General features: G+C 42.9%; 1 protein-coding gene across 1 annotated transcript in view; it reads left to right on the top strand.

Annotated features, from left to right (window-relative positions):
• The window catches only part of dner (delta/notch-like EGF repeat containing), a 76025-nt gene extending 59262 nt beyond the window's left edge, over window positions 1–16763 (top strand). The window contains exons 8-13 of the mRNA XM_015951768.3: window positions 6123–6356; window positions 12013–12135; window positions 12239–12352; window positions 13146–13277; window positions 13464–13710; window positions 15539–16763. Coding sequence (XP_015807254.1) covers window positions 6123–6356; window positions 12013–12135; window positions 12239–12352; window positions 13146–13277; window positions 13464–13710; window positions 15539–15650 — 962 coding nt within the window. The 3' untranslated portion in view covers window positions 15651–16763. The remainder of the gene's footprint in view (window positions 1–6122; window positions 6357–12012; window positions 12136–12238; window positions 12353–13145; window positions 13278–13463; window positions 13711–15538) is intronic.

The following is a 16763-nucleotide window of genomic DNA, read 5'->3' as shown; positions in this document are numbered from 1 at the left end:
TATTTGTTTACATTTTTCCCCTTTTCGTCTTTACAATACCAATATTTGCCCATAACTTCTTAATTTTTGTCTGTTTGATGTCATCATTTTAAAAATATTAGATCAGATGATACTCAGTACTCAAGTAGCCTTCTAATCAGATACTTTTTTTACCCTTACTTGAGTAATAAACCCGATGTCAGGGTTGTCCTCGGTTTGTGTCCTTCCAGCTTTGCAGATGTGGGAAAATGTCATCAGGCAGTAATCATTGCTAAATTCATAATTATTCTCGGAGAGAGACCAACTCTTATCTGCCCCTGGGAGCCCCGTAATGCATAGCGTCATTTCAACATGGGGGTGTCCGCGACACGGTTTATATGCAGGTAGCGGCGCTGCGGCTGCTTTATATAGCGACTCGTTGCATTCTCCCTCAACCCAAATCCTCAGATTACACATTTTAGCTAAAACGCTAACGTTAGCTTGCCTTGCGTTGACTGTAGAGTTGTGGGTGATGGTCAAGCAGATGTGTCATGAGATTTGAAGCGTTGCTGCCTTTCACAGACACTTTTTCTGCACGTGCTGCAAACAGGACAGCCGTCTTCTATCAACTGTCCCTCGACATTCTTCAAATATCCAAAAAATGCCCGTACTTCCCACTTTGTCTTGTTTGAGGGATAATAAATGTCCTGAGTGCTGCCGTCTCCTCCTTTGACCATTATTTCAGCTTTAGCTTCAAGAAAGTTTTGGCTGTAAACAACAAAGAGCGCATGTGCCGCCGGCAACTTCAGCAGATGATACGGTGGCTGGTAAGGGTCGCCGCGCCTACACCGCAGCCACTGTAATCCACCGAGATAATATAGTTTTTTAAAAAACAAGACGGTTATTATTATTGTCAGCTTTTTTACCGGGGTTTACCGCTACACCGTTTACCGTGACAACCCTAGTGTGATCCAGGGCGTAAGACAAAGTAAGAAATTCTTCCGGGGACCCATGAGCCGACCGGAAATGCAGGAGACTTAAGGTGTTTTTCCAGGAGCGCTTAGCCTGAAACAGCTCTGTACAGTGTGGTTTGAGTCAGCCTATCTGTGTAGTTTTGTTCCCATGCCAGCTCCATGACAGAAAGTGGTTCATGACAAACTAACATGAGATGATCAGTAAAGTGTAAGGTAACTTGTATGCTCCAAAGAAACACCACTGAGCTTAAAAGTGGTGTTGCTGGACATTTTGCTCAGTTTTATGGCTGTTTGTCAGACTCTGAACCAGGAAACGGCAGCAGGCAGTGAAACAGCCATTACAGCCTTAGGCTCCCTGTTGCCCCAAACCCAAAAAATGCAAACAAATAAAAGGTTTTCATTGCTTTTTTCATTGTGAGGAAGTTAAAAGGCTCACATTAGATCATTCCTTTTTTTAGATCATTTGTAATAGGAGGATCTTTTGTGACATGAGTTTTTATGTTTCTTGTATTGCATCATGGGACCTGGGTGGCAACAAACAATGCATTTTGCCTATAATTTGGTTTTTTTGCATGTTTGGAGGAGGATTCAGCAAAGCAGATGATTCTTTATTGCAATGTGGTTGATAGTTCGGTCAGTGGGAGGCTTGATAAAACGTTTCATTGGAATTTCCTCCATAAACGACAGTGAAATACGAAAAAATCTCTGGACTCTGGCAACAATGGACAATTTGTGAGGCTCATTTAGTTCACTGCAAGTCGTTGTGACTACGTATTTGTTAATTAGAGCAGATGTTTTTAAAAACATTAATTTGTGTGTATTTTTAAATCCACGGAGTCGTGTTGTTTTCACGCTTTGATTCAGGTGTCTCAACCCACGATCATTATAATATCCATCCATTCATCCATCCATTTTCTTCCGCTTATCCGGATTTGGATCGCGGGGGCAGCAGCCTAAGTCGAGAAGCCCAGACTTCCCTCTCCCCAGCCACTTGGACCAACTCTTCAGGGTGAATCCCAAGGAATTCCCTGGCCAGGTGAGAGACATAGTCCGTCCAACGTGTCCTGGGTCTACCTTTAGGTCTCCTCCCGGTTGGACGTGCACGGAAAACCTCACCAGGGAGGCGTCCTCGAGGCATCCTAATCAAATGCCCGAGCCACCTCAACTGGCTCCTCTCGATGTGGAGATGCAGCGGGTCCAATCTGAGCCGCTCCCAGATGACAGAGCTTCTCACCCTATCTCTAAGGGAGAGCCCAGCCCCACTGCTGAGAATACTTATTTCGGCCGCTTGTATCTGTGATCTCGTTCTGTCGGTCACTACTCAAAGCTCATGACCATAACTGAGGGATGAACGTGGATCGACCGGTAAATCGAGAGCTTCGCTTTCTGGCTCAACTCTCTCTTTACCACAACAGACCGGTACAACGCCCACTTCACTGCAGACCCAGCATCAATTCGCCTATCGATCTCACTCTCCAGCTTTCCCTCAGTCGTGAACAACACCCACTCCTCCAATTGGGGCAGGACCTCATCTCTGACCCGGAGAAGGCATTCTACCCTTTTCCGAATCAAGACCATGGTCTCGGATTTAGAGGAACCGCTCCAGCAAAAGCCGAAGATCATGTACCGATGAAGCCAACAGGACCACTCCATTTGCAAAAAGCAGAGATCCGATCCTCAGGCCACCAAAATGGATGCCCTCAACACCTTGGCTGCGCCTAGAAACTCTGTCCATAAAAATTATGAACAAAATCTGTGACAAAGGGAAGCCTTGGCGGAGACCGACTCTCACTGGGACTGAGCCCGAAATACTGCCAGTAATGGGGACCAAGCTCTGACACCGGACATACAGGGGCCTAACAGCCCGTATCAGAGGGCCTGGTACACCATACTCCTGGAGTACTCACCCCCACAAGGCCTCGTGAGGGTCACGGTCAAATGCCTTCTCCAAATCCACAAAACACATGTAGATTGGTTGGGCAAACTCCCACGCACCCTCCAGGACCTCCCTAAGGGTATAGAGCTGGTCCAGTGTTCCATGGCCAAAGAAAACCACATTGCTCCTCCTGAATCAGAGGTTCGACAATTCAACGGACCCTCCTCTCCAGAACCCCTGAAACGACCTTACCACGAAGGTCCAGGAGTGTGATCCCCCTGTAGTTGGAACACACCCTGCGGTCCCTCTTTTTAAATAAGGGAACCGCTACCCCGGTCAGCCAGTCCAGTGGAACTGCCCTCGATGTCCATGCAATATTGCAGAGCTTATTGTTGAGCAGAGAACCAACACAACCCTACAACATCCAGAGCCTCAAGGAACTCTGGGCAGATCTCATCCACCCCCTGGAGTCTTGCCACCGAGGAGCTTTTTGACCAGCATCCCTAACTGCTGGTGTCCACCAGCAGGTTTGGGGCTGCTGCCACGACAGGCACCGACGACCCTGCGACCACAGCTGTGGTCGGCTGCTTCAACAATGGAGACATGGAACAGGGCCCACTCGGACTCAATGTCCCCTGCCTCCCCCGGAACATTTTGGAAGTTCTGTCGGAGGTGGGAATTAAAGCTCTTTCTGACAGGAGACTCTGCCAGACATTCTCAGCAGATCTTCACAATACGTTTGGCCTGCCTGGTCTGACCGGCATCCTCCCCCACCATCAGAGCCAACTCACCACCAGGTAGTAGTGGTCTGTTGACAGCTCCGCCCCTCTCTTCACCCGAGTGTCCAAGACATGCTGCCACAGATCAGACAAAATGACAACAAAGTCAATCATCGAGCTGCCAATAACTAAGTCCAGTAACAAAATACCGCTCAAATTCAAATCAAGAAGGTTGTTCCTCTGAACCACACCTCTCCATGTCTCACTGTCGTTGCCCACGTGAGCGTTAAAGTCCCCCAACAGAATGAGGGAGTCACCGGATGGAGCGCTCTCCAGCATCCCCTCCAATGTCTACAAAAAGGGTGAGTAGTCTGAACTGTAGTTTGGTGCGTAAGCACAAACCACAGTCCACAGCTTTCTGTTTTTAGAAGAGATCGGCTCAGCTTTCCTTAAAACAAAATAATCGTAAGCCTCAAGACATTTGTAAGTCTTTAATTTTTCATGAGTGAAGTCTCCAGGGCTTTCTGTTGAATAGGAATAAATGTCTCCCCAGCAGATTTGAGAAAAACCACTGGTGAATTTGACCAATGTTTTCTGCCATCCAAGAGCTCATATGGGCTTTAATAACTTTAATTTTCTCTTCAATACAGATTTTAATCTTCTCTCTAAACCTCTTCTTGTCTTCACACGTTGAAGTGTTTACACATTGGGGATTTTGTCCATAAAAGTGTATGTTGCATATTGATAGCAGTTTGTTTTTGCCACACAGCCACTCGCCCATGCACACAAAGATGAAAAAAGATTCAATTCAATTCAATTCAATTCAAATTCAAAAATACTTTATTAATCCCAGAGGAAAATTGATTGCAGATGTCAACAAAGATCCTCCTATACACACGCGCACTCAAAAACGCACACTCCTTTAGTTTTTTGTCACATATTTTCTTCCATAGAATCACAGTTAAGGACTGGGCGTTCTCAGTTTCAGTATCCATGTGTGAGCTGCAGGTTTTCATTCTAATTATAATGAACATGTTTCCGCAACACATTTTATCTCAAAATAGTTTTATCAGTCTCATCAATTTAAAGTCATTATCGACTTGTTCCACTTTTGCACACTAAATAAAGAAAGCCAAAGGCAGGCAGAGTAAGCGGACTACTCTCTGATCTCTCTCTCTCTCTCTCTCTCTCTCTCTCTCTCTGTGTGTACGTGTGTATGTGTGTGTGCTCCAGCAACAGCAAATAAAGCAGGAAAAAAGGCACCGCTCTCTAGTTTTGTGTCTTTTCAGATGCTGTGTAGAGCAGAGAATAAAGGAAAAGTAATTTTCCGCCATCGCAGAGAAAAATAACTCAGGCTCAGCTGCAGAGGAGGGATGCTAAAAGGCAAGGCAGGGGAATAAACTGTGACAGAGAGAAATACAAATCATAAATCAAACTCGTGAATGGGTTTAGCTTTGTATTTACAAGCAGGGGAGGGAGGAGGAAGCGTGAAAGTGAAAAAGACAGAAGAGCTGTGGTGAGCGTTTGTCCACACTGATGCATTTTGCTAATTGATTAATGTCCTCCAAATACGGTGAAATACTGGCGCAGATCGATGTCTGCATGTGAGAGATCTTTTCATTAGTGCGATGGGGCGCACTGTTTAGTGAGTCAGCAGAGGGATTTACTGCTGTCTTATTGTAAGCCAGAGGACACATACTACATCACAGAAGTCCTGCTCCTCTTTGCACAACAGTGCGTCTCAGAAAGGGGGTGAAGACAGGAGGAAGGGTGAAGGGTGAAGATGAGAGGCTATTTTTAGAAGCAGAAGACAGGTGACAGAGACACAGGCTCACCAGATAATAAAGGAGAGGTAAGGTGAAGCTAGTGGCTTCATCACACAATCTGAAATGAGAAAATGGGTCTGCACAAAACAAACACCCAGAATGACTCACACAACAAAAACAGTTTCTATTAGCCTGCCTTCAGCAGAGCGAACAAACAGATAAGGAGGAGAAAATGAAAATTCCTCTAAAGGAGTGAGATGATAGGAAATTAATTATATTTGAATTCACACATTTATTCTTTATGAGCACTGTTACAAATATCTGTAGAATGATTGGGCCATAAGGACAATGGACACATTAATTGACTTGCTGTTTGAATAAAGTTAGGTTGAGGGGTGTTTGTGCAGATTTTTGGCAACTTTTACCCCTCACTAGGGCAATTAATGAAATTAAAAAGCAATTTTGGTGTTTCTGCAAAGCCCCAAAACAGAAAATCTTCTGCAGTTGGACATAATTTTTTAAATTTTTGTTTAATGTTGTTTTTAGATGTGAACCATTAATGGTTGTAATATGTTTCTCCAACTGGTGGATTCAGCTGGTACAATCATTAATCTGGATTAAATAGTGTCAATATAGTCTTTCTATTACATTGCGATATAATAAAATTGGCACATGCCACCTGTAGTACTTACATCCTCCAGCTGAGGACAGAGTAAAGGACAGCAGTTTTTTGGAAAAGAAAGCTTTAAAACTGTTTAAGGGATAACAAAGGTATTACAATGTAATGTAGCCATCCTCATCAACTTCTTCTCCATGTGTTGTCTGACAGGTTACCAAGGCGCTACCTGTGAGCAGAAGGTGGACCCATGTGCCTCCAGCCCCTGTCACAATAACGGTACATGCTACCCTCAGGGTCCCGCGCCCCTGGGCTTTGGCTGCAGCTGCACATCAGGCTTTACAGGCCCCACCTGTGCCCAGCTGGTTGACTTCTGTGCCCTGAACCCCTGTGCTCACGGCGTCTGCCGCAGCGTGGGCAATAGCTACAGGTGTCTCTGCGTCCCAGGTACACTGCAGTGATGTACATCCGACTGTTTTCATTATCAATTTGATGAGTCATGATGACCACTGATGTTGACAGCATCAATCGCCCAATTTAGCCAAAGTCAGCTAGAGGTGACGCAGCTCAGTTGATCTGTCTTTAACCCTCTCAGGCTCAAAATAAGTTTTGATAAAAGGATGAAGAACTAAGTCCTTCAGGGGTACTTCTGAGTTAAAAAATGTTCATGAAATACGTATGTGGAGGGTTAAAAGACTGCAATCAATCAATCAATCAATCAATCAAAGCTTCATTTATAAAGCGCCTTCCGCAACCCTGTCAGGAAGCCCAAAGCGCTGAACATGGTACAGTTACAGACTGAATGTGTGAAACCAGGTTCCTGTTCAACAATAACATAATAACATACCTAAACTAGATAAATATCTTTGTTGTGTGTTCCTTTTTGACTTTTTTAAAAGCTATGCATTTAAAAGAAAAACACGAGTGCAGCTGCCCCCCCCCCCAGCTCTCTTGAGCCTGTTTGTCCCTTATAAAACCAACCAACCCTTGAACCCTCGTTCAAGTGCTCATGAAGCTTTGTGATATGTGAAAAGATGCTCCTTGTGGCACTGGCTCAGACTCTGAAGCAGTAAATATTGTCTGGTTCAGGGTGACGTTATTTTTAGATGGGATGGTTGTTCCACTGATGCCTCTGTGATCAAATCAATTGGGCGGAATGATGGCTTATCATTATCCTCTGTCCTGCAATTACCTTTCTGAGCTGGTGAAATGGATGACTTTCTCAGTGGCCTATCCACATTAAATGACACTTTGGCCCTGCTCCTCTCAGCTAACACAAGCTATCAGCTGAGCAGCAGTCACAATTTATAACTCATGTTTTAAATTAACTTTAGGTATAAAGCCAGTTGATCATGTTGCATTGCATCGTATCGGATCATATCAGACCGTAAAGCCTCACGTATCGTGTGGTGTATCGAGTCTCATTTATTGTTTATATCATACCACACCAAGCCATACCATACCATACCATTCCATACACCATACCATATACCAAACCAAGCCATACCATACCATGCCACAACACAACACAACACAGCACACTGACCTACTTCTGGCTATCTGAATGTTGCTACCTAGGTACTTAGGAGCTTAGAATATCACAAGAACCAAAAACCACACACTGATGAATGTTACAACACTTTTATTGAACAGTTAAAGTAATAATATGTGCACATAAATGAAATAGGTAACTTTTAAACCTTCTTTTAAAAATAAACTGTCCTTTCAATACAGTCTAATCCAAGGTAGTGATAGTAGATCCTTTCCAAAATTCAACTCACTGTCAAAAAAGTTTAGTATAGTCAAGAATTGTCCGGTGTTTTTCTCATTGGTGTCAATCACTTGTCATGTTGGGTTGACGTTTTTTGACCCACGACATGCAGAATCACACAACAGAAAGAAGGTAAGTAAAATTATTTATTTAAGTTTGATGAGTGATGCAGATGATGATCGGGATTCGGGAGGTTCTGATGAAGTTCTGAAGTAGAAAACCAGAGTGAGTAGTTGCAGGACAACGGGCACAAAAGGTAATGAGAGTTTATCTTACGGTTTCCTGGTAGTTAGGGAGAGTTTGAGAGGAGGGCACGTGAAGGCTGGCTGAGTTGGTCGGGTGAGAGGCAGAGGAAATGGCTGGGAGCTGAGCACCGGAGTCCAGGGTGCACTGATGGCAGGTGGGGGTTGGAGAGCAGGCGGTCAGGGGCGAGCGACGGGCTGGTGAGCAGGATTGAGCCGGTGAGTCTTTTGCTTGATGGTGGAAGTTGGCAGATGAATGGAAGGTACCTGAGGAGGTTGGAGGTAACAGGGCAGATTAACACGATTGAAGCAAGGTAAACAGGAGATAACACAAGACAGGCAAGGTTCTGGCGAGAATACTACCCAATACTGAGTAATCATCCGGCGCTGATGCGTTGTCCCGACACTCCTTAAATCCCCTGACCACTGATGAGAAGATCAACAGCAGCTGCTCTCCGGTCACACCCACCTGCACACAGAGAAACTCAACACAAAACAGGTGTTAGCTCAGCACAGACCATGACATCACTAAGATGGACCAATCCTATCACTTGAACCATGAAAAATTGTAGCAGCAGTTTGAATATCTGCTGGGAAGGCTCACCACCAATGTAACCATGGGACGACGGTGGCACAGGAGTTAAGTGCTCGCCTTGTAATCGGAAGGTTGCAGGTTCGAGCCCCGCTCAGTCTGTCGCTGTCGTTGTGTCCTTGGGCAAAACACATAACCCACATTCCCTGCTGGTGGTTGTCGGAGGGACCGGTGGCGCCTGTGCTTGGCAGCCTCGCCTCTGTCAGTGCTCCCCAGGGCAGCTGTGGCTACATCGTAGCTCATCCCCACCAGTGTGTGAATGTGTGTGTGAATGGGTGAATGACTGATTGTGTTGTAAAGCACCTTGGGGGGTTCCAGGACTCTAGAAGGCGCTATATCAAATACAGGCCATTTACCATTTACCATTTAACTGTTCTCTGATCTATCACTCAAAGCTTCACTATCCAGGTTTTCAACGAAAAAAAACCTGACCAAGAATGGGATTCTGACAAGAAAACCAAGATGCTAAAGTGCTTTTTCGATAGTTTTCTAACCAGTTTTCTTTGTTATTTGAAACCACATGGACCAACAAAAGCAGTGCTTCAGTCATGAACTAGTGATATAATGCTACCTCCTGTAATTCTGCTCATTAATTCCAGTTTCTATCAATATAAAGTTCTGGTTTCTAAAATCATTTTCTGATTACCCAAAATAACACACAATATTTATATTCATAAAATAAAATGACTAATGTTTAGAAATGAAACACCTTATCATGTAACCATTTTCAGGTCGGTTACAGGCTCCCAACCTTTTTTCCTTGAGGACTTCATTGCCGGTGTCCAAGACAAGTCAGGACCCCCAAACCCAACTCCCACTCGCATACACACACACACTCTAAATGTGATTTATTACTAACTTTATCCAGACATACAGAGTTATAACTCTATACAAAAGTTTGGTTATAGGACTGGGTGTTTTATTGGGATTTTATAATTGTAATTTTTATGAAAAAAAAAAAAAAGCTTGGTAACCCCACAACTTCAGCACCCCTTGGCAGGTCACAGAGCCCAGACTGAAAACCACGGGGTTGCATCATACCATACCTTAACATTGCTTTCTCTCTTTCTTGCTTAGTTTGCAAAACTATTGCATTTATTTAAGAAATAACATAATATCTATGCAGCTCTCGATTATTCCACAATCCTGAAATCTTATTAATATTTGATAAGAATACCAAGTATATTTATATCCATAACACTCACACATCTTACAACGTATAATGTAGAGGATTCTGAGATTCATTATGTTGGAACTGCTTTCCTTTAAAATTATCCATCTTTGGGAAACAACAAAGTAGTAATAAGTAAAACCTACTGCGAGAGTTGATAACCTTTCCTAATTCACGCTTCCTTGCTGTGCCTTGGTGCAGAGCATGCTTTCCAATTACTCTAATATCTCACAAAGTCTTCACAACAGCCTCTTATTATTTCGTTTCTTTCATTTTTTTCCTCTTCCAACTTGTCCTTTTGTCCTTCCTCATCTCCATTTTCCTTCTGTTTACTTCACCTCATTTCCCTCTCATCCTTTTTTGTCTGGTTGCCATGGTGAAGCAGCCGACATACAATGTGTGGCTGAGTACGGTGCTTAAGATGATGCTGCACACCCAATTTAATGCCTCTGCTGAGAAGACCCTCTTTAATGGGACTGGTTAAAATTAATGGTTTTGTAATTAACATCTCAGACAATTACAGCGAACACAGAGACGAGGCAGAATTGTTTCTTGGTCTCAGGAGAATGTCAGCTTTTATGCAAGGTGTGAGAGCAGGAGCAACAGCACTTTGAGAGACTGCCTCCTCTGTGTAAGTGTTCACAAGTATAGAGCTGTGTTAAAGCCTGCCAGCTGTTTGAAATCCAGCTGCTGGGGAAGTGACATGCGGAACGAGGCATCTTCCAGCTTCCTGTAATCCAGCTCAAATGAGATGCTGTGAGCCCCCCCAGTCGGCCCGCAGACAACAGAGTCCTGGAAAAGGCACTTGACATTTCACTGGCATTTCACAGCGGGGACTCAAGAGGCTCTAACTGGCCTCCTCATTAAATTCCTGTCTCTCCTTCCCTCAAACACACATTTGCCCAACGAGAGTTTGTTGAACCTTCAGTCAGCTGGTCCTGACTGGGAAATCGACGGGATGAAAATAGATTTCTAAACTATTTGAGGAAGAACTCCAGAGACACTGTTCCTTTGGCAGTTTTGCAAAGCTAGGAATAGTTTTATAGAAATCTTCCACTAACACAGCAACTTTAGTGGAAGTGCATGCAGGAGTGTATGTGTGTGTGTGTGTGTGTGTGTGTGTGTGTGTGTGTGCCAGCAACAGCAAAAAAAAGTAAGAAAAGAAAAAAGGCACTTCTCTCCAGTTTTGTGTCTTTTCAGATAGCTGCTAGAGCAGAGATTAAAGGAAAGGCCATCTGATCAGATCGTTCATGATTAAGGAAACATTTGTCTTGGAAAAGCACAACAAGAATTGCTTTAAAATAGTCAAGAGACAGGTGGAATGCACCTTTCAGGTTGCGGGAGAGTCTCCCCTGCAAGGAGTTCAAATGTTTTGGAGTTTTGCCTGTGAGGGATGTTAGGATGAAGCAACAGATGGAGGGTGTTGATCTGGGCTGTTTGGTAAAGAAGGAGCAGAGTCAAAAGGCAAAACTCTCATCCTTCTATGTTCCAACTCTTTCTATGGCTTTGCGGTTTGTATTTTGAGCTCAATCATGCTGGAGGAACTCAGAATAGATTTTTATACATCAAAGGTAATCATCTGATGGGATTCAGGCTCCTTCCTGGCTTCCTCTGGGAATGTCCCACTGGGAAGAGTCCATGGACAGATTCATTGTTTACTGTATGGATTGTTTATTGTTTCTGAGCTGGAAACACCTTCAGGAGGAGCTGGAGGTCTGGGTTTCCCACTTAGATCATCTTACCTCCATGACCTGGCACAATGTGCTCAGCTTCACTTGTAATCACTGAGATCTGGATATAATCTAACACAAGTTAGGGTCTTTCTAATCTTCATGTTTCACTTCACCAGTTTTAATAGTTTAGATCTGATGATGTTTAACACGAGTTTGCCATCAAATAGTAATAAACAACAACAGCTTCATCACACGTGTCCTTTTAGCTCAAAGAAGAATAGGACATGAAAACAGAGACTGGTTAGTTTTACTAAAGTGACCATGCTGCCTCTGCTGCCACCCCATGGAAAACACCAGGCACTACATGTGTCCAATGCTCCTGGAGTAGTGGAGCAAAATTATTTAGTTTAGTTAGTGATGTTTAAACTTTAAAGGTCAATTAATTTAATTAGCATGTCACTGTCCCACTGCAATATAAAGAAATGTGCTTTTTTGTTGTTTTTACTCAAAACTCTACAGACCAGTGTAAAAAATATCTTTTTGTCTTACTCTTTTTGTGTGGCCTGGTGCTTAGGAACACCATGAGAAGTTAAAAAGCTCTATTGCATGCTTTAAATGTGATTAAATTAATAAAAACCCACACATCTTCTTCAGGCTATCATGGTTTATATTGCGAGGAGGAGTACAACGAGTGTCTGTCTGCGCCCTGCCAGAACTACGCCACCTGCAGGGATCTCATCAATGCCTTTGAATGTGTCTGCACACCTCAGTTCGAAGGTATGTGAACAATCTGGCCACACCTCTAAGCTATAATCATACGTCAATAAATGTTTGGCCAAGCGCATCATAATGCGATCCCAATGTGTGTTAATCTGCGCAGGCAGACACTGTGAAATCTACAAGGATCCATGTTTGAATGTCCACTGCCAGAACGGAGGTCGATGTGAGAGCACTGGATTTAACGCTTCCTGTGCGTGCCCACCTGGGTACCAAGGTGAGAACTGATGTTTACCCTAAACTTAACCCTGGATGAGCGGAGAGTCAGGGGCGGTCAAGTGTGAAACAACAAAAAGGAAATGCAGAATAAATGTAAAGCAGCATGAAGTGACAGGAAATAATTATGTAGAACAAAACTAGAAATGCGAAACATGAAGACATTTAAAGATGATGACAGAAAGGAACAGAACAGTGATGAATGTACAGGTTGGAGAGAGGAACCTGCAGGAGAACATGCAGAGAGATCAATGGATCAAAAGGAAAAAAGACAAAACTAAACTGAAATTCAATAAGATGTATAAAAACCTCAATTTAAATCCACATTAGTTACATAATGTCCTAAACAACGGCTATGTAAAAACTGGGAAATTAAAAAAATAAACCCCAAACAACAAAATTGGATTTACAAATATTTGAGGTTTAAAATGCATAAATTAATTAAAATTTGGCAAATGTTAACCACTCTAAAATAAATAAAACCAAAAGCGCAAATATTAGGCTGAGTCATTATAATGACACAGCCTAATATTTGCAGACGCCGTGGGCACAGGGGTTCAGGGCACAGAGGTCATCCAGCTGGGCACAGGTGGGGCCTGTACATTTTTAATTTACATTAAAACGTAAATATGTTTTAATCTGACTTTAGATGAAAGCTGTAAGACCTTTAACAAGCATCACTTCACTCACAGTTGTCTTCAAATTTGTTTATGTTTAAAAAAAAATCTGCATGAGGATTCAGTTTCTGCTGGTGTGGCTCTGCTCGTTACTAATCACAACCCCTGTCTGCTCAGGAGAGAAATGTGAGGTGGACATCAATGAGTGTGAGAGCAGCCCTTGTCACCACGGTGGCACCTGCATCGACCAATCAAATGGCTACACCTGCCACTGTCCACCTGGGTGGGTGGGCCCCAGCTGTGAAATCCGTAAGTTGCCTTGTCAGAGAGCACCTCTGTGGTGATCAATCAAAACGTGAGCTGAAAGCCTGTGTGTGTGTGTGTGTGTGTGTGTGTGTGTGTGTGTGTGTGTGTGTGTGTGTGTGTGTGTGTGTGTGTGTGTGTGTGTGTGTGTGTGTGTGTGTGTGTGTGTGTGTGTGTGTGTGTGCGTGCCAGACCTGCAGTGGAAGCCTGTCCACACCGAGGACACTCTGACCAACATGCCCAGGCACTCCCTGTACATCATCATTGGAGCTCTGTGTGTGGCGTTTGTCCTCATGCTCATCATCCTCATTGTGGGCATCTGCCGCATCAGTCGCATTGAGTACCAGGGGTCGTCGCGCCACGCCTACCAGGAGTTCTACAACTGTCGCAGCATCGACAGCGAGTTCAGCAATGCTATAGCTTCCATCCGCCATGCCAGGTGATTTGAGTTTGACCTTTTACGAGTTGTTTCCTATTTATTTACCCAAACTTCAGCAGGCAAAACAAATAAGCTGGAGGCAGCCCCCGATATGAACATCAGGTATGTGCTGAGACGTGTATACATGGCGGGCAAATGAGAGAAATAACTTGGATGATAGGTTTAAACAAGTCAAACAAAGAGCAGGAAACCAGGAAACCTGGTCCGCTAATACCTTCTTTTTTAACCCTCTCAGGCTCAAAATAAGTTTTGATAAAATAACAAAGAACTAAGTCCTTCAGGGGTACTTCGGAGTTAAAAAATACTCAAAAAAATACATATGTGGAGTAATCAGGTAGGCAGGTTTTAACGTTGCAAATCTGCTACGCCTGCCTGGCGTTAAACTCTTAATGGGTGCTTTCTTTGTTTTCCCTCTTTGTGTCTATTTAATGGGCTTCAAAATAAACTAATTAGAGGGTCCCTTTAGTCATTTCATTGGTTTTGGTTTATTCAAAAGAGACATACTAAGCTGCCTTGTCTCGGTTTCTTTGTAGGTGAAATGTGGAATAGTTTCGAGTTGTCATCATCTTACCTGCAACAGAAAGCAGTCGGAGTGGTCTCAGTTTGGAGAAAAAGGAAGTATTTGTCAGCCAAAAAATGGACTATTCAAAATCACTTCCCCTATTACCTTCTCAGTGGCCTAGTGGTATGAGTGTCTGCCCTGGGACTGGGAGGTCGGGATTCAAATCTGATTGGGTCATACCAAACACTTGGGACCCAATACCTTCCTGCTTCACATTCAGCTTTAATCGTGGATTGAGGGGTTAAACCACCAAATAGTTCCCGAGCGCAGCCACTGCTGCAGCTCACCCATCCCCCACGGGGAAAGGCCACATGCGGAGATGTAATTTCATCAATGTGTGATGATGACCTTCAAAGGTTTGTAGCTAAAATGGAGGAGCTGTTACAAAGCAGCAGGCACTTGAATTCCCATCACATTTATGAAGTTGCAGCTGTTTCAGGCAGAGGAATTGCTTCTAGACTGGCCTATTTTCTGACTCCCTGATATTTCCACTGTTTGCTGCAGGTAAGATGTTGGCTGCTCGGAACCATTCCATAGAAACACACTTTGGAAAATCAGAACTATCCCTCAGAGATTTTCACCACCTTCTTTTACAATTTACCAAACCGACACAAAAACCTTCTTTGTTCTATTTGACCATAGAAAAATATTTTATAAACTCCTGAGGTGCTTTGTGGTAAATGCAGTCTTTTGCAGAATTTGGGACTAAAACTGGCACATCTTATGCTGCTGTGTTGTGTGCTTTTCTCCTCACTTACAAGCATACATCAATAAATTAACCTAAAACCATTCAGCTAAACACCAAAGTCAGCAAATAACTAAAGCCTTGATCACACTGAGTGTGGAACGGATGTAGTCCAGCTTCCGCATAGATCTAAAGTTATTGAGATGCAGAGCTCTGGAAAGTTTCTGCATAGTCGATTTTTTTCCAGACCCGCATGCGAAGATTTATGAAGTGAAATCAATTCCTTGAGCCAGACAAGAAATGAGACATTTCAACAAGATGCATCTGGTACATTTCAAAATAAGACCTGTCGTATTATTTTTGCCGGCTTTAATTTTATTATTAATGACGACAACATCAATTCAGAGTGTAATATAGTTTACGTTATTTTCAACAGGCTTCTCTGTCAAATACCTAATCATTTAGTACTTTTGTGAGAGCACATATCCAGAGACGTTCAGCACACGGCCCGGAAGCCGTATGGAAACTGGACCACATCCGTGGCATGAACGAGGCTTGACTGCTTTCTGTTTGCTCCTCAGATTTGGGAAGAAGTCCCGACCTGCCATGTATGATGCCACGCCCATTGCCTATGAGGACTACAGTCCTGAAGACAAGCCTTTGGTTACCCTCATTAAGACGAAGGATTTGTAAAACATCTCAAACCTGCATACACAAACACTTACGTATATGCTAATATAAGAAAAACAGTATTTCCTAAAAAGAAAAACAGCATAACATCAAATTCAAATGAATGTAAAGTAAAAAAAAATGTAGTTTCAAATCTGGAATTTATTACAAGTATTTTTCTGTCAAAGTCAACAAGGCTTTATTGTAGCATAGCAGCATACTTGGCATAACTTAACTTATAGATGATAGGCAACGTTACCAGTAATCTCTGGTGTACAATAGAATCATGACTTTAGTCTGCACCAGACTGTTGGTCTGTCATCCAGAAAGCAGCAGATCCCACTGACAGCAGCTACTGGAGGTGTTGTAGGACCAGCTGCACCTCACACAGTCACAGTAACTTTTTCTGTATTAAGGAAAATAAAACAGTAGGTTGCCTTACTTTGTGCATGGTTAAATTTGATGTTCTCCTTGCAATATTTTCAAACCCTTTATACCCGTTTGTTGTTTTTATTTTTCAGTGCAGACGTAATTCTCTGTCGAGATTGTGCCAAATGATTTCTTAGATTTTTTATTTTGATCTTTTTTTAGTGGTTAGCAGTTTGCAATACATAGTAGTATAAAATATGAGTCTCATATATACATATTTTTGTTTTTATAATAACCATCTTGCTACTTACATTCAGGTTCTTCAGTGTTTTATGAGTGGTAAAGAAATAGGGTCTGCTCAGGTGCTAAGACCCTAAAAATCCTTCTGTGTGTATATTTAGAAAAGTAGATGAATTTTTCACTTTCGCAGAAGAATAGTCAGTTTTACTCAGTGTACCAGTGTAAAATTCCTCCTCCAGTCCTGACGGTGGTGAATAGTTTCTGGATACAAGATATTTTCTTTTATGAGCTTAGTGAGCAGAAGACTGGTTATATTTTTTTAGGAATGTTCTGTATGTGCTTCTGTGTCCCGCGGGTGGAAAACTTCCTTTTTTTGCAGCTATGTCGTTCCCCTCAAAATCAAGCAACGTTTTTATTAATAGGCTCTGCAAATATCTATATGTCCATCATTTTAAACACAGCAGCAACACGGTTACCTGTTATCTATGTTGAATAATAATCAATAAAAATTCCAATGAACAAAATCCA

The sequence above is a fragment of the Nothobranchius furzeri genome, chromosome 13 (assembly GCF_043380555.1).
Source record: "Nothobranchius furzeri strain GRZ-AD chromosome 13, NfurGRZ-RIMD1, whole genome shotgun sequence".
In the NCBI taxonomy this organism is placed as follows: domain Eukaryota; kingdom Metazoa; phylum Chordata; class Actinopteri; order Cyprinodontiformes; family Nothobranchiidae; genus Nothobranchius; species Nothobranchius furzeri.
This window is presented reverse-complemented; position numbering and strand designations above follow the sequence as displayed.